This window comes from Podarcis liolepis (genome assembly GCF_965112155.1).
Source record: "Podarcis liolepis genome assembly, chromosome: 10".
Classification (NCBI taxonomy): Eukaryota; Metazoa; Chordata; class Lepidosauria; order Squamata; family Lacertidae; genus Podarcis; species Podarcis liolepis.
This window is the reverse complement of record NC_139562.1, coordinates 25776896-25795256: the sequence shown is the minus strand read 5'-3', so window position 1 is coordinate 25795256 and position 18361 is coordinate 25776896. Positions and strand designations below refer to the sequence as shown.

General features: G+C 42.2%; 1 protein-coding gene and 1 long non-coding RNA gene across 5 annotated transcripts in view; one reads left to right on the top strand and one right to left on the bottom strand.

The window, feature by feature from the left end:
• Positions 1–18361, bottom strand: part of RIC8B (RIC8 guanine nucleotide exchange factor B) — a 31521-nt gene that overhangs the window by 12038 nt on the left and 1122 nt on the right. For 2 of the 4 annotated variants that reach the window (XR_014516347.1, XM_083462176.1), the window contains exons 2-5: positions 16757–16804; positions 11274–11882; positions 9823–9917; positions 548–710 (exon numbers count right to left, since the gene is read on the bottom strand). Coding sequence is in view for 2 of the 4 variants with exons in the window: in XM_083462176.1 (XP_083318302.1) it covers positions 548–710; positions 9823–9917; positions 11274–11882; positions 16757–16804 (915 nt within the window). In the remaining 2 variants the exon portion in view is untranslated. The remainder of the gene's footprint in view (positions 1–547; positions 711–9822; positions 9918–11273; positions 11883–16756; positions 16805–18361) is intronic. The other 2 variants (XR_014516348.1, XM_083462177.1) reach the window with 1 other exon arrangement.
• The window catches only part of LOC310687310, a 374731-nt gene continuing 363366 nt past the window's right edge, over positions 6997–18361 (top strand). Inside the window, exon 1 of the long non-coding RNA XR_014516379.1 lies at positions 6997–7708. This is a non-coding gene — a long non-coding RNA (uncharacterized lncRNA). The remainder of the gene's footprint in view (positions 7709–18361) is intronic.

Sequence of the window (18361 nt, the reverse complement as noted above, 5' to 3'; positions counted from 1 at the left end):
AATATGGCATAAATATTTGTTTTTATGCCCCCCTAGTATCTAATCAAAATATTGATATCAATCACACTCATCTTTCTACACACTTGTATGTGATTTGGTTTGCAGGCAAACACTGAATATGTAACACAATTTGTTAAAATAAAAAACCTAGGTAGACCCAACTACCTGATTTTGCATTTCCCCAAGGCCATCTTCCAACCTTGAAAATATTAGATGGTTCAGAATAGGTAAAAATTCAGGCCCATTTTTGTTATTAAGAGAAAACTTGTGTCAGCTTTTAAGGCCCAACAAGACATTATACTGCAAACCATATAACAGCTTCACAACAATGTGTGCTTTTATTCAAGTGACAAAAGGCCGTGAATGTGATTGGTGAAGTGACCAGGAGGTGAGGGGGATGCTTAATGCTTTTCTCCAAACCAAAGTCTTTCCAGAGGTGGCTTTTCCACGCACAGCTGTTTTAAAAGATGGCATTTGTCACAAGACAACGAACATCTAATTAACGTATAAAAACAATGATTTTAGCTCTTATATAAAACAATCTAACCTTGTCAATTCTCTTCTCCATGAACTTCAATAGCACCTGAATTGCATCCATATTCATGCCATTGTATTTGATATCTGTGTCCTCGGGATCCTCTTGTGTCGATGGACTGATAAGGACATCCAGACAAGAAACTGGAACATTGCTTAAAAGGTTGATTGCGTTGCTGAAACAGATTTTAAAAACATTCTCATTCATGACACTATTTTCTTCATACCGTGTCAGCAAACACCACATCTGAATGCCAAGCATTTGTGTTGAAGAACCTGTATGTTCTAGCATAACAGCAGATTATAATGCTGTACCTGTACACCCCATTCGAAGATTTCATCTTAGATTCCAAAGAATTTTCAGGGAGTTGGTAGACTTTGGGGAGATTATCAGATAAAGGAAAAGGTAAATTCCAAAGTTTAAATAACAACAGGATTGCAGGTATACTTCAATGGAATGGAAGCATGAAGTGTAGAAGAAGGTACGGAATTCATCTTCCTAAAATTCTTAGCATTTTTAAGCAGCAGCAAGTTCTTAGCCTTTTTGAAATTTGTTTATTAGATTTATATGCCACACTTCCTCTCAAAGGAGCCCAAGAGTGGCAAACGCCCAAAGAATAACATGTCTACAAATAATTCCAATACAGATGCAGACTGGGAAAGATCTCTACTTTAAAGGCTTGTTTGAAGAGACCAAGCTACTCCCTGGTGTGAGAGCTTCCCATGAATGGGCACACACACACAAAGCCTCTGTTTTGTTTCTTTCACACACACCGAAGTCTTTGGCCATGTAACGAACACATGATGTCGCATGTAGTCTGGGGTTTGGCCCATTTGAAGCATATATTCTGTGAGTATGTTTTGCCTTCTCATTGTGCCACATATATAGCCTGGATTGTGTTGTGGTCTGTGCAGGGGCCCAACGGCATGCACAGATAGTACTACTTGGTGGGCAGGGACTCAAATGAAATAGAGGCTTTCCTGAGATTATGTGATAAAAAAATAATAATAAATCCAGATCTCGCCATTTCTCTCAAACAAGCCCTAGGGCAGCAAGGACTGTTGTGAAGCCACAAAAGGATCACACTCCCCTAGGTGGGCCCTGCCTAAGTTCCATAATTTTTTACTTCAAGAACTGGCAATCCTACAGGCAACTGGCAGTAGAGAGAAAAGTCTTATGGGAAAGTAGTAAGGCGAAGTCTGGGGAAAAGAACACAAGTGAGCAGTCTGCATTAGAATTTGTGCACCAGTGATGTTATACATATAACCCTACCACCCATTCAGGCTTCTGGTTGGCCACTGTGAGAACAGGATGTTGATTAGATGGGCCTTTGACCTGCTTCAGCAGGAGTCATCCCACGTTATTATACAGCAATAGCTTGGAGACAAAGGAAATAGCTGCTTTGGTAAACAGCAGCGTCAAGATTGTTAGCAGGCTTCAGTTCCCTAGATAAGAGATGCTTCTTGAAATGCACTGGGAATAGCAATTTATACCAATTTGTCTGTTCTGGGTTTGTTTTTTGCAAAAGAAGAAAAACCTTTACAATGCTTACTCAGCCCTGGCAGTTGTGTTAGGATTTATATTGCACTTTGATAAGTGTTTTTGTTCTGTTTGTGTATAATTTGCATTCCTTTTCCTGTTGTATATAAATTTTATGACCCAGCACTTTATGGTTTCTATGTATTAAGCAAATTAAAAGTTCCCATGCTGAAAAAATAATGTTCTAGAATAGCAAGATTCAACCTAGAGAAGGGTTTTAGGAGAAAATTGCATTGTTATTCTAATACACACCACTAAGATATCATGTAGTGGGAACTGCAATTTAGGCTTATCTAGTCTAGCTCATTTGTATTCCTTGTTTTGTGGTTTATTTCCATTCTGGGAAGTTGTTAGCAATTTTGATGGCTGAAAGATAACACTGTAGGCTAGACATCTCTTCTTGGTATTAAATTTAGAAGTTCACAAACTGCTTGCATTATGCACCTAGAAGGCATTTAAGCCACAACATTAGCACAGGCAAAGAGCAAACATACATTCACTTTTATTCTGATTCATACAGACCATACAGGCAAGTTCCACTGATTTCTAGTGTATCTATGTCAGCAAATGGCTTCAGTCACTAATTCTTGTCTCTTATCTCACTTTGTGCAAACATTTTACTTAGAAGTAGTTACCAGAAGTTCTTTTTTGCACAACATCTTTCACCATGCCTGTGACCACAGTACTGTATAGCTCATTCTCCTTTTTTACTTTCTGGAAGCAGCATCAAGAGAAAGTGAGATGCAGAACACAAGATGGGAGGCTGGGTTTTGCTGCAGCCACCTCACATTTTGCAAGGTAACTTGCTTTCAGTAAAACTGAATTGGCAAGAAACAGCAAAATCGAATCAGGGGTGGGGACGGGCAGCTTGGATAGTTTCCACAGAAGGCCCCTTTTTACTGGTTTCTTAATAAGAATGGTGTTCCCAAACACCTACAAAATTAATTTTCTGGATCACTGTGCTCGAGCTATTCTTTTCAATAACCAAAGCTTGGCTTTCTGATCTTTGTCACTCCGCCTGACAGTTTTATTTGTGGCCAAGAAGTGTATGAAATTCTCCAGCTACCAGGAAGTCAGTGACTGTGCACAGATCTGCACAATGGTGTTTGCATTCTTCCTCCAGGGGGTAGAAATGCTGTGTATATTATCCCCTCTCTCAGCTTCTTAGAGATCATTAATCACTGGGACATGACACCCACCTACTCACGCTCTCAGCCCCCTCCTGATATGCAAATGTGAAAGCAAACAACTGTTTAGCACCACTGAAAGCCTTGATTAAAATCTTGTTAGTTGGCAAACATGGCATTTACTTTAATGCATACAATAATTTAAAGAGTACCTTCAAATATTTTAAGCGACATGATGGATAGCACTATAAGATATATAAGCTTTTCATATGCATCCTGTTAGAAACAGGGAGGAATAAAAAGTATTCTATAATTTAAAGGCAACCAATTTATATAAGTGTTTTTAAAAGTCATTTGTCCCTTATTTTTTCCCCTTAAAATGATTTCTAAATGTAAATGTAATTTAAACATATATATCCAAGTTTCCAAAAATATATATTTAGGTTTCTATTCACGGTCTATTAAAACTAAATCCATGTCCATATAACAAGCACACAGAATTAGAGCTTGCTTTTCAATGTAGAAGAATGAATAAAGCAAAAAGTATACGCCTAAGAAGCTCTCTGGGGTCTCAGGTAGACTTCTCCATCCCCTGCTACTTTTAAAGGTCAAGAATTCAACTTATGATAAAATGGCATGTACAGTGGTACCTCTGGATGCGAATGGGATCCGTTCTGGAGCCCCATTCGCATCCAAAGCAGAACGCAACCCGCGCCTGCGTGTGCCACAATTTGCTGCTTCTGGGCATGACATCATTTTGAGCGTCTGCGCATGCGCGAGCGGCGAAACCCGAAAGTAACACGTTCCGTTATTTCCGGATCACCATGGAGCGCAACCTGAAAACGCTCAACCTGAAGCGACTTTAACCCGAGGTATGACTGTATTGTCCTTCTATTTGAAAATGTTAAATTTTCAGGCTAGGCCAATAGAATGGCTATTTGTTTTCTATGTCATGCAGGCACACTATTCTGAAATAAATACCAGTTTTCGCATATAGAAAATTCTACTTCAAGCGGCTCTTTAGTTTCTTAAAGGTAAAGGGTAAAGGTAAAGGGACCCCTGACCATTAGGTCCAGTCATGGACGACTCTGGGGTTGCGGCGCTCATCTCGCTTTACTGGCCGAGGGAGCCGGTGTACAGCTTCCAAGTCATGTGGCCAGGATGACTAAGCCACTTCTGGCAAACCAGAGCAGCGCACGGAAACGCCGTTTACCTTCCTGCCGGAGTGGTACCTATTGATCTACTTGCACTTTGACATGCTTTTGAACTGCTAGGTTGGCAGGAGCTGGGACCGAGCAACGGGAGCTCAACCTGTTGTGGGGATTCAAACCGCCAATCTTCTGATCAGCAAGTCCTAGGCTCTGTGGTTTAGACCACAGCACCACCCGCGTGTTTCTTACATGGGTATAAATTTTTAATTTCACAATTGCACTCATAAGCAGTTGAGGGCTGCATAACCAAGGGTGTGGATTGTGTTATTGGACAATGAAAATGTTCTGGTTGTATCTGAGTAAATAATTGTGTATATCCGGGGTAGGCAACCTAAGGCCCGGGGGCCAGATGCGGCCCAATCGCCTTCTCCATCCGGCCTGCGGATACGTGTTTTTACATGAGTAGAATGTGTGCTTTTATTTCAAATGCATCTCTGGGTTATTTGTGGGGCATAGGAACGCATTCATTTTTTCCAAAAAAATATTGTCCGGCCCACTACATGGTCTGAGGGACGGTGGACCAGCCCACAGCTGAAAAAGGTTGCTGACCCCTGGTGTATGTGGAATACAGTTTGTGAGTGAAAGAGAACTTCCCTGTTCTCCTCCTATATGATCCCCAATCCTCTGGAGCAATTTGGGGTCGGTGAATAGGGGGCAACATTTGTAAACAAAAAATTAAATTGTTATAACCACCAATAAATTTCTTTGATAAAACCAACCCTTCTCTTTGACGACTTTGATACACCTTCTGTTAAGAGACCTAAATCTTCCATGCAAAGAGAGTGAAGCAGTTCTGTGCTCTCTCACCCCTCTGCGCACATTAACATTTTTTGTTCGAGCACAGGACTATACCACCAATAAGCCTCCATCCATCTTATATAATTCATTGGGTTGACAAGGCTGATCATTTGCATGCTAACCACAATGACTCAAGTATCTGTGTGTTCATTATAAAGTTTGCAATCCTCTATGGTTACAAAGAAACCCACCGCAAAATATTTTTAGGTTTTTATATTGCTTTTCCACCTTATTGGCCTTCAAAGGAATACATAAAAAGCAAAATAAAAATACTAAAGTACAAACCATTTTTGTGCTCAAAGCAGTTTACTAAAATAAGAAGTCTGTAATAGAGTCATAGTAACTTTTTATGATTATGTACTCCAATACTAACAATTAACATATCATTCAAAAATACATCAGAAGCAAGCATAAAACTTCAGTTCAGACAGTTGCTCTTGAACAAAAATGTGCAGTAAGTACTACTTATACTTCCTAAATAAAAAAGGCAGGTGTGTCATCACATCAGAACTAGGCTTAATGTTATTTCTGCAATTAAATTTTCAAAGAGCAAGGAGCATTCCCTCACCAAATCTCATGGAAACACATGGTAGGACATGTAGTTGTCTAGGTCTTCTACAGTCATGAGCCTTCCTGACAGCTTGAGCTTAGCGAGCATGAAGCACAGTGATTTTGACCAAAAAGAAAGCGAGCATTAGCAAAAAGAAAGAAAATTGCCTCCTCCAGGATATATTAACAGGTCTACATGTTTCAGGATGATATAGAACAGGGACATAACAGAACAAGCAGAGAAACGCCTGGCCTTTTTAGCCAAAGAAGGTCCAAATGAAGAAATATCAAGTCATGTGAGAGCCAAATATAAATATTAAAACGGCTACACACTACTACTACTACAGCACCAACCACTGGATAGTACCAAACAGGAGAGAATCCTAAAGGGTTTCTTATCCCACAGCCTGTTCAGATGTTACTCCCCCGTCCTCACCTTCAAGCAAGATGAACCTTGAGGTTGTGTTCATTCTCTGTTCCCCATTCACTGTCAGAAGGGTGTGTGTGTGTGTGTGTGTATGTTAGATCAGTGTTTCCCAACCACTGTTCCGCGGCACACTAGTGTGCCGCGAGATGTTGCCTGGTGTGCCGCGGGAAAAATTAAAAAATTCGAAAGTTTTTTTTTTAAAAAAAAGTCAAATTTTCGATTGGGGCGCCGTCACTAGATGACCCCTGGGGTTCCCTCCCTCCCTCCCGCTCTGCGCCTCCCTCCTCCTCCTCCTCCGGGGAGGCCCTTCCTGGCTCTCGGCCAAGGCTTGGCAGCTGCCACTCACTCACTCGCTCACCCACCCGTCCCTCCATCCCTGCACCCGGCCTCTCCCCCTCTGTCCCCGGCGCGGGGTTGCCGGGATCCGTAGTCCCCTCGCCCTTGGGCTCCGCGCACGCGCGGGGTGCGCAAACTACGTTTCCCAGCGTGGCCTGGCGGGCCGGGCGTTTTGTTTGAAGCGCTCTTCTCCCGGCCATGGAATGAGCGCAGCGGCGGCGGCCGGGCAGGGGCTCTTCCGCGCAGACCCCGCGCAGCCTGCCTGCGCCCCCGCGGAGATCGGGCTGCAGGATGGAGCCCGGGGATCCCCGCGGAGGCGGAGCGGCGGAGGCTGCCCCCCAGGTAGGGCTGCGTCGGGGGGGGTTAATTTTTGCAATGCTGCATCCGTGCCGGAGGGGACGCATCGGACCGCGGGGAGACCCCTTGGCGGGCGTGCAAGGCAATGCATGCGTGCATGCGTTGCATGGAGTGCAGTGCAATGCAATGGCAACGCGGCGCCCTGCATGCATGCATGCAACTTCCACCGGCGCTCCGGACTTGGCAGGTGAGGGGGGTCCCCAGTGGGCGGCAGAGAGAGCCGGGAGGGCGAAGGGGAGCCGGGGGGGGAGCAGCGCTGCTCCCCGAGCCGAGCCCGGGGGGAAACTTCGGCGTCGTTGCGCCGGGTGTTGGAAGCGGAGGCTGGCGGGGGCCCCTCACCTGCAAAACCTGGTCGCCTCTCATATATTTCGTGCATTGCATTCATCGCCCGCTTTCTTCTCCAAGGAGCTCCCGGGGGCGCGCGTGGTTCTCCCCGTGTTATCCTCGCAACAACAGCCCTGCGAGGTGGGTCAGGCGAGTGGCCCAAGGGAGCACCCAGGGATTGTCCTGGCCAGGTGGGGTGATTTGAACCCTGCTCTCTGCCCGGTCTTCGTCCTCATTTAGCCCCCACATGTGCATGACTGTGCATGACTGAGGTTTTCCCCCCTCGTCTTGGCTATGGTGTGAGTCTGTGCTGTTAATTAATGGGGTTCTGCCTTCGGAGAAGATGAGCCAGCCCTCAAGGAGGTGATTATGTAATTTGCTAGCAATTCATGTCCCTCCCGGCGTGACGCTGCGCGCTGACGTCACGGGGCTGTAATGGTGGTGTGCCTCGAGATTTTTTTCATGAAACAAGTGTGCCTTTGCCCAAAAAAGGTTGGGAAACACTGTGTTAGATATCCAGGTCAAGAGAGACCAAGTGTTCAAATGATGGTTTGGGCATCACCCTCTTTATGCACAGGAACACGGAGCAGAGATGCAGTGCATGAGTTTGAGGACTGTCCCTGAACTCACCATGTAGGGGAAGAGCAAAGTAATGCCTGAACAGTTCTTAAGGTAGATATGAGCAGGTAAGGGAACAGCACAAAACAACAACATATTAGCCCTATTCAGGTGTATGTAAATGGGGCTTAAATGAACAGGTGAGAAGGAAAGAGTGCACAAGTTTGTTAGCTCTGCTCCATCATTCCTATCTCCATGTGTTGAATGGCAACTGTTTGCAGAAGGGAAGCCTTCCTACTGCTGACAGTTGCCCTTGAATATGCAGAGGGAGAACAGTTATGCACATTCATGCATGCTCTATGCTCCTCATGTATTCATTTAAGCGACATTAAGAATGCCTGAATAAGGCTATTGAGAACAAGGAACGGAATTGTTAACTACAGAGTGCAGGGTAGAAAGACTAGGTTATGATGAGCCAGGGAAGACTGCAGAACTGGGTCTGAAGTCAGAAATAACGGAGCAGGGTTGTTCACAGAGCGCTACTAACACAGTAGTGGGGCTGCAGCTGTTAAATGCCTAACATAAGGGATCAGGCAGAGCTAGGCGTTAGCAAGATAAAAGAAACTCACCTTTGGCAGGCTTTGCTTCAGGTTATGCTCTTAATGCCAAGGCCAACCCACAAATGTTTTGAGATATTGGCAGGGAAGAAGGGAAACAAGTGAGCAATTAATGAGGTTCTAGGTATCTCAATGGTACCTGGTACAGAAGGCCACTGTTTATTTATATCAGCTGCTGGAAACCATGGGGTTGGGGTGGGAAGTGGGGGGGGGGGGGAAAGTGCTTGTGTGCTCAAATCCTGCTTGTGGGTTTCCTACAGTCACCTGGTTGGCCACTTAGAGAACAGGATGTTGGACTAGGTGGGCCACTGGCCTGGTCCAGCAGGCTCTTATGTTCTTATTTACAGCAGATTCTGACTTTTACTTGAAGTACCATACATACATATGGAGGCTCAGAGCTTGAGGACCAAAGTATTAAGGGGCATGTTTGTGTGCCCATACACAAAAGACTTGACTGTGCTGTCTATGGTTGTTGACCCCAGAACTAGAATTCTTACCAGACTCTGCCTTAAGCAGCAGCCCCCCCCACACAAACCTATCTATCCTTAAGGCCAATTCACTCAGGTGAGCCCTTCCACCATTTTGTCAAGGCTGCAGAATCACAGAATTGGAAAGGACGCAGAGGGTCATCTAGTCCAGCCCCCTGCAATGCAGGAATCTCAACTAAAGCATCCATGACAGGTGGCTATCCAGCCTCTGCTTAAAAACCTCTAATGAAGGAGAGTCCACCATTGGAAGCCATGTGCTGGTCTGGTGTACAAAGGAAATCTGCAATGGCAGGTACAGGGCCACACAACACAGTCTTATATTTCCAGAGTTTTTGAATCAAAATTTAATCTTCCATTTAATATATACAACAGAGGAAAAAGCTTTCAAATATCCTCCAACACAATGTTGTATCTTAAGATCCACACTTTTACTTAGATTCACCACCGTGAGTGCTTCAGGAAGGATGGAAATTAATCCTGGCTTAGACAATATGTATCCAGTGCCAAAAAAACAAATCATCAGCCTTTCTGGGCTTTCGGTATACATCCTTGCTCCAGCAGAGGTAATCCACTTCACTTCTCTGCACACATGTACACACTTGTTAGGTAAGTCGTTTGATTGGCAACATGTCCAAGTGCTCAGCAAACTACTGCCATCGAACAGTACTGCTTTTGAGGCAACTGGCAAAAGTCTTATTCCAATAATTCCGCACCAACCCTTATGTTTTACTTATTCAAAGAAAAAGAAAAAGATTTTACATGCATTTGATTTCACTTTAAAAAAACAACCCAAAGGTTAACAGAGTGCTGCAAGCAGACAAGCACTTACCCCAAGGATGGGGAACTTGCGGCCTTCCAGATTTTGCTAGATGCCTGGGCCACCGGTTCCCTAACCCTGACCTAGCCAAACAAGAAGCATTTATCTCTAAAATAAATGGACCTGCAATTTCACTAACCTGTGCAACTCTTCAGTTTTGTCTTCAGTAGGACCCAGAGTTAATAAGCAGTGACGAAGAATGGCAGTCATGTAACGAAATTCATGAGAATCGTTCTGTGGACATACAAATTATGAAGAGAAACATAATTAATTATCAAGGCTGCAAATGGGGACTTCTAAGAGTCCTAATTAGAACAGGGATTAAATTAAAATAAAAGGGCTGGCACAGTACAAAACCCATATGGGTGTGTGAACTTTGCTTCATATGTTCACGTGTTTTCTCAGTCTTCAAAATAAGTAATAGAAGTAAGGCTTCAATTATTATTCAAGCAAAATCATGCCATTCTTGACAGGTATTATTTTCTCCACAACTCTAATAGGCTCTTCTTGACAGTTCTTCAAATCTGGTGTTAAAACAAACATTTCCCCCACCGCATCAACACTGCCTTCTTACATACATAGTCGGATCATCCACGGTTCAGTCTTGCCCTTCCCCATAGCTTCCTTTGCTCTTCTCCTTACTAAGGGCCAAAACAAGATGGGGCAGAACATGCAAGAAGCAATACTGTGCCCATGGGAAGAAATAGTATGTTACTTTCATTAATTTGCGCACCGACCCCTCTCGCGCTCCAGGCTTCAGGAAGCTATCTGCAAGCCTTGGGAGCCCGCGGGAGTTCCCGCCGGGCACCCTAGGCTTGCGGATAGCAGCCTGCATCCCGAAACCCGGGGCGCACAGCGGAGCTGCCTGCATCCCGAATTTTTTTTTATTTCCCCCCAAAACTAGGTGCGCCCTATGGGCCGGTGCGCCCTATGGGCCGAAAAATATTCTATATCTGCAACACCTTGCAATTTTGTAGTTAGTGTACCATTTACAGTACTTTTAGATTATTAGAAATGTAAGACAAGGTTTCTTTCATAATGAGCCATGCTGAATATCTTTTGGAAATGTCCACTTACAATTAAAACTTGGCAGTTAAAAGTTACACATGGTGTGTTTTCTTTCACACTCAAACAGGAGTAGTACTTCTCTTTGGCACTGTTTGCAGGCCAGCACATTGGAGATTAAGTTACTTCTATTTCTTCTGGTGTGTTCACATCTACCAAGAAGAATTACTTTTCTGCTTGGTGGTGGTGGGGCCTTTCTAGTCAGCCAAACTGCATCCAAACAATAGATCAAGTAATATGGACAGAATAGTCTGTGCCATATAATGAGGGCACCATTATGCAACACTTAGTTAAATCATAGGTCCTATTGTCCTGACACTTGAGCTTGGACTCCAGAAACTGGAAAATTCAATTTCAGATAAACAGATGACTCTGCTTTTGAAATTTATGCTGCATCCTGCATTGTGTTTGGGATGCTACTCCCAATCAACTGTTGCAATGACAAGGATGTAAAACTGTAGTTTCAGCTGCAATCCTCTGGCAGAGAAATAACCCTGGGCAAGATATGTCAGACTCAAATCTTACCTCACTGTGTACATTCCAGCTGTCAAGAGTTACATTAAAGAGAGCTTTCAGTGCTTCGACGGCACAATCTGTCTCTTGCAGTGACAACGGTGACATTTCCTGGTCTTCAGCTGTGATGTATTTATCTGTCCATCTTATGCTAAATGCACTTTCCAAGGCCTGAGTCAACAGTGGCAATCCCTGGAGATCATAACGCAACTGTGACCTGATATCTGTGTGCAGAAGGGAGAGGAGGAAGAGGAGACGCAAATCAAAGCATTTAATGTCTTCGACAAATTGTTGATCCTTGCATTTTTTCAGGAGATTGCAAAGCATAGCTGCCAGGTTCAGTTCCAGACTGAGTTTCTGTGCGGCCGGACTATTAAAAACAATGTTGCAAAGGCATTTTAAAGCTTCCACTATGACAGGGAAATCTGTCACATCTTCCAAAGAATCCTCCATAGTGTCCAGCTTTGCCAGCTTCATCAAGATCTGCATATTTTTCTTTGTTGTTACAGGAACCAATACTTTTTTGTCTCTTGAGAGTATGCGGAGAGCCTCCAGGCAAATGACTTTACAGGATGTTTTTATATCTTTGTCCAGTAAAAGCAATATTCCTTCACATAGTTGCTGAACATACAGGAAAAAAGGAATGAGATTTTACCATTCTGCCCTGCAATGTAACACACCCATAACCCATCCCCACACCTCTGATTTGTCATAGAGTATCAATGGTATTAAAAATATTTTAGCTTCAGCTTATCGTATGCTGTGTGGCTCACAGTTTGTGAAATTATATCAAAAGGAAGGCTGCATCAATCAGAACTAGATTGTGTCTGATTTGGTCAACAAATGGATTCAAATAAGAATAGTACAACTTGGCTTTTCTCTAGCATATCAATTGCTGGCTCTGATCTAAAGCATCAAAATACAGGAATGTCTTCAGTTGTGCCACAGAAAGTATAGGATGCTCCTGAATAGGATGATATAATCACAGGAACTCAGTTTTTTAAGTAAAAAGCAAGTTGCACCCATGCATATAGCTGTAGGCACTTTGGACTACAGTAACTACTCTACTACTACTATTGATGCATCCTTTAACTTAGGTTAAAAAAACAAACAAAATATTTTATTTATTTAACAAAATATATGTACCACCACATTATAAAGTGGTTATCAAATCAAGAAGTTTTTTTTTTAATTACTATTTTTAGACTGCCTCTTAGGATACAGCTCTCACAAACTTGCAAGTATATGGCACAAACCTACCGCATTTATGTACAAATCATGGCCAAGTTCAAGGGCTGATGACCATATTAAAGCTCTACAAAGCTGTATAGTGGCTTGTGTCATTTTCAAGTAACAGTGCCAGGTTGCTAACAAATGTAAGCATAGTGTGTACTCTGTACAACAAAGATAATTTCTGAGACATGAGAAAATTCTCTCTTCAACGTTTATCACCTACGCAGCTGAACTTTCTTTTATTTGCTTGGTGCACTAACTCAGACATTGATTTGTGTTAGGTTCATAAATGCTTAATAAGAGATTAGAAATAAAGCAACAAGTATCACTCTAAAACCAGTGAGTACTATGTTGGCCAGAGAGCATTCTGCTATCAACTCCAAATCCATTACCGTAAACAGATCAGATAAAGGCATGCAGGAATGCAGAACCCCCATGGGGTTGTCCAAATGCAGTTTCCCACATATAGCAAAGTAAAATACTTCATCTAGCCATTCTGGAATTGCAAAGGTCTTACTGAACCTTGCAGCCATTTTGTTTTCATTGATGTAGAGACCAAAGAATACAAAAAGGACTGTTTTGTGGAAGCTTCCACTGAAAATTCTACATGGTGGGGTGTTTTTTGCTCTAGAAACACTTGGGAAGCACAAAGAGCAGGGAAGCAAAAGAAAAAAACACCCTACAAAATTGCCCAGCCAGAAAAAAGTGTCACGTACCACACTAAACAGGGCCACTGGCAGCCCCTAGTATTTTAGTCTCCTTGGGCATTATTTACTAAAGTACATGATGTTCCTAGCCTCCCGAACAAATAATAATTGGCATCATGTCATGCTTCCTTCTCCTGGCCTGGCCTTAAGATTTTGCAGTTCATTATGTCTTTTGACCCAGGGTCTTCTCAATTTTAAATTCTCAGTTGATTTTAATTAAGCCCTCCCTAGGGGGCTCATGAGATAGGCATGTTCTTAATTTATTGAATTCAATTGAGTTCTGAAGCCTTTCATTGGTCAGAATGACTATAATCAAGTCAATGAGAACTCTGGGAATAAAGTAGTCCATAAATAAGCTGGAATCTAGTTACTCTATAATTCTCACACCACTCTTGTATGGGCTAATAGCATTCCTACTGTTGCCTATGCAGGATAAAGAGGCTAGTTAAAATCTGACCTGAAAATAGCCCCTGAGAATAGCAAGTGCTATTCAAGTTGAACCCAAGTTGGCCTGGGAGGGTGGGGAAGGGAGGCAAAACATCCTATTCTGCCAAACACAGACCAGCAAGTTGTTGTGCCATGCAAACTGTAGCTGGCAATTGTCCATAACAAGCCACACCTACACAAACATCACCTAATATATCTGACAAAGTGAAAGTTTATACCACAAAACATGTAAGTCTCTATGATGCAGGAGGATTCTAGATATTTCTGGAATTGCCCAGCTACACACAATATGGATAGCAGCTGCTGCCAAGGCAGGTGTGCAGAGGGTATCCAACATGGTGACCTCCAATTCCCATCAACCACAGACAACATGGTGAATGACCAGGGATGGTGGGAAATTGTGATCTAAAATAACAGCCAACACCTAGCTAACACTGGTCTAAGATATATTAAAGAGAGAGAAATTCATTAATCTACTACGACAAACAGGAAAGGTGGGTTTTGTTGACCACTGGTGCCACTGAAACCACGGCACCTTAATTTAAGCTGCATGCTAGTGATTTAGAATCTAATAATAGAGTTCACTGTCAAATATTTTTGCATGCTGTGCTCCTGGGGTGGCTAAATTGGAGAGGCGGGGGGAGTATTCAGAGCATGAGAATGGAACATGACACAGTAAGAAGGCACATCACATCGTGCGGAGCCCTACACGGATAATTTGTTCCTGCTTACCTATGGTTAGCAAAACACAATTTTGGGTTGGGGGAAAAATATTAACACTTTTTTCTTATCTGCATTGTTTAGGGGTTCTTTTGTCAGCATAGTATGATACTGGTGAAGACAACAAGGACAAATGTTTTAGTCATGGAGAAAATGAATTATGCTGAATAACTTAGTGACTAGAACAGCCAGCAATTAAGGATTTAAAAGAACAGAATTTGAACCACCCCTATTAAGTTGCAGATTAAGTTCATTTAGTGAGTCAGTGAATTATATGCCTTGCCTCCATATTGTTCCAGACTGCCAGCATTCTCAGGGAGCCATAAGTCATCTCTTTACACTCAGTTCTTGTTTTTAGTGTTTATTTTCCCAATTACTTTCATTTCCCCACCTTAAGGCAAAAGCAATCAGGCCTAGACAATCAGCGTTCACCTATCTTTTAAGAATCTGATATGTACTTATTACAGTTAGAAGACAGCTTGTAATATGTGGGGTTTTTTTAAAAACATGTTCTCCAGAGAAACCCCTGATTGCATTGCAACTGATGACTCATCTACTGTGGCGAGGGGGGTGGGGAGAGAGAAGGGAGAAGAGCAGACTCTGAGGAACAACAAAAAGGTCTCTAATGCATTAGGCAGTAATTATACATACACTAGCAGTGCCAAAAAGGCTCCTCTATCAACCAACAGTACTAGCGCTTATGTGAAATTTGCAGGTGAATATTATTCCCTCATTCACCTGCATCTTCCACTGACTTTAGGTATACTATGGTGTCTCCCCATGTGACCCATAATCTAGATGTGCTGAAGTAGAGATGAAAAACCAGTTGCCCTCCAGTTGCACCCATCATCCCTGACAAGTGGCCATGTTGGGCGTTCTAGACCAGCAACATCTGGGGTAACCCAGCCAGATGGGCGGGGTATAAAATAATAATATTAATAATATTAATAATAATAATAATAATAATAATAATAATAATAATAATAATAATCTGGGGACCACAGATTTTCACATCCCTGCCCTAAAGAGAGACTATGGTGAACAGGCAACCCAAGGCAAAATTTAGAAAATCCTTGGCGGTCAAAGAGTGGATACGGACATCTCCATGAACTAGCAAATTACCATTGTAACAAATTAGAAAGCTACTTGTCTATATAATTGTTAAACTTCACCACAAATAAGGTGAAAAGGCAGAGTCACTATCATGACCCATAAAGCCTTTTTCCCCCCAAAGAAAGTGTACTGTCACAAACATAACTCATCATCTCTTAAATCCAAATATAGTTGTACAAATACATCTTCTAAAGTAAAATAAAATGATCAATTCACATTAACAACAGATGTATGCATTGGGACAACTGATATGAAATGTTAATTCTTTAAAGATGTGGCAACTATGTCCCTTTCTATTTTAAGAAGGAAAAGATTTTACCTTCTTGCCCATTTCCCCACAGCTTTCAATTGTTATATTGTTGATTGGAAGGAACAAATTTACTACTAGTGCAATCAGAGTATATAAAACATGATAATATAGTTATCTGTATAATTTCACATGCAAAAATAAGCCCTTCTATACATATTAATGCTTATTTTCTGGATTCATTGCAATTTGGAAGGTGTGACTTTTAAAAAGCCCAAAATTACTAATGTCCATCAATGAATATTGTTCTGAATTTCAGCAACTTCGTGTTTACAAATTATGATAGCAAAAAAAGGTGAAACCTATATATACACAAACAAAAAAGGGGGGCTGATTCCACACCGACATCTTCTAATCTAAGGGAACAGAACGCCTGCTGATGGTACAATGCCACTGTAGCACTAGCTGCTTCCGCTTCTGTATCACACTTTTGGCTCAGGCTAAGCTTGTGGTCTACTAAGATCCCTAGATCCTTTTCACATGTACTACTGTCAATACAGGTGTTCCCCACCTTATATCTGTGAAGCTGGTTTTTCCTGCCTACATTTGCAGCTATAGAAATCCTTTTCCTTTCTTTCTTTCTTTTTAGTTTAGACCAAGTTCTCTAATCTGTTAAGGTCATATTGAAACCAGATTCTGTCTTCAACAGCATTGGCTACCCCTCCTAGCTTGGTGTCGCCTGCAAATTTGATGAGCATTCCCTCAATACCTTCATCCAAGTCATTTATAAAGATGTTGAACAACAACAGGCCCAGGCCCAAGTTTGATTTTAAGTTATTAAATTCAACAAACCTCAAATATACACAACAGAAACAACCCTAAGTATAATGGTCACCAACAAATCCTGGCATTGTTATAACAGACGCAAAGCAGGGAGAGGAAAGCAGACTACCTATAGCCTGTAGGAACCCTATAACTCAGAGTACCCTGAAGAAACACCCCCGCACGCCTGTTTCTGTGTTTCTTACCTTTCTTTTCTCTTCATCTGTTGTTTCAAATTTGAAGGTTGACCTATTCTGAAAAAAACAAAAATCCATTCTTCAAAATGTTTTAATAGTCCTCATACAAGCTTTCTGATTTTGCCAGAAAATGCTTTATCATCCCCTCAGAGGCTAACCTTAGGATGTCAACAGTGAAACTCTAAGCACATTTACTCAGAAGTTAGTTCCACTGAGCTCAGTGGGGCTTACTCCCTAGTATTTGCGTTTAGGTTTGGACTCTAATAGTATTATTATCAGATACTCAATTTATTAGCAAAGTGATGCTTGCCAAGACTATAGGTATACTACTTGCTAAGATGGCCTTTAATCACATTACACCGATCCAGCTATTATCTTTAAAGCCCTAAATGGCTTAGGACAGGGGGCACCAGTTCTTCTGCCAGGCTTTTGGCTAATTAAACAATCTATGTATGACCTTTTCAACTGTGTGGGAATAATTATTTTTTATGTTTTTATATTGTAAACCCCCACCTCCTCTGTGATCCTTGGATGAAGGGTGGTATTGAAATTTATTAAAGAAAGAAAAGAAAAACAAAAAGTCCCTGGGAAATTTTCTGGGAAATTTATGAGAGACGGTTTGCGTGTCCTGCTCAGTTCCTGTTTGCACTGGCTCAGCTTCTCCTATGTTGAAACCATTATACCACACCCCTTCGGCAGTTAATTTTTGTGACATATACCCACCCCAACCTCCCAAAATTCCAAATGTGGCCCCTGGTCTTAAAAGACTGGAGGCCCCTGGCTTAGAAGGATATTTTAAGGATCACTTCCTCCTATCCTGCTTGCTCCCGGAGATCCGAAGGAGAGGCCCTTTACTGCCCTGCTCAGGATGAATGCACATCTGGACCAGAACAAGAGAGAGGGCCTTTAAACATGGTGCATAAGGAGCCTGACAATTTGACCTCCATATAGAAATGTAAAACTACTAAACACGTATCTTTATCTCCTGGTATGGGCTGCAACCTGAAATCTGAACCCAGATATAATACACTTTGAATATAATACACACCTATCAAGAAATAAATATTTCAACCAGTCGGCTTTAGATCAGACATTTTAATTACCTTTGCAATACACTAGAATGCAATGTAGATCAGTGGAACAATGTTGCTATAGCTGGCACTCCAGTAACTAAGCAACCAGCTTGGTGGGCCAACTGAAGCTTCAAAGGTAACCTTGCTTAGAGCATTCAACTCAAAGCAGCATGGATGCTTAATGGATCAATCCACAGCACAAGGGGGGGGGGACGGGGGACTATGACAGCTGTCTAATCTAGCTAACAGGAAATACTACATAATAAGAATCTAACTAACAGGAAATACTACAAATTTGGGGGAGGGAGCTTCTAGTAGCCACAACACTGTAGGAAGATAGCCATTATTTTAATGCACCTTGGTGTGTGTTTTTTTAAGCATTCCTTGTTTCCAAACCTCCTCATGCTATAATACGTGCCCTTTAGTCTACCCAGAGATGTGCATAGCTATGGCCACAATATTTGCTACAACACACTCTTTGAACTTGTTACAGATCTTTGCATTAATATGCAACCATTTAAGAAAGGGAAGAAACCATTAT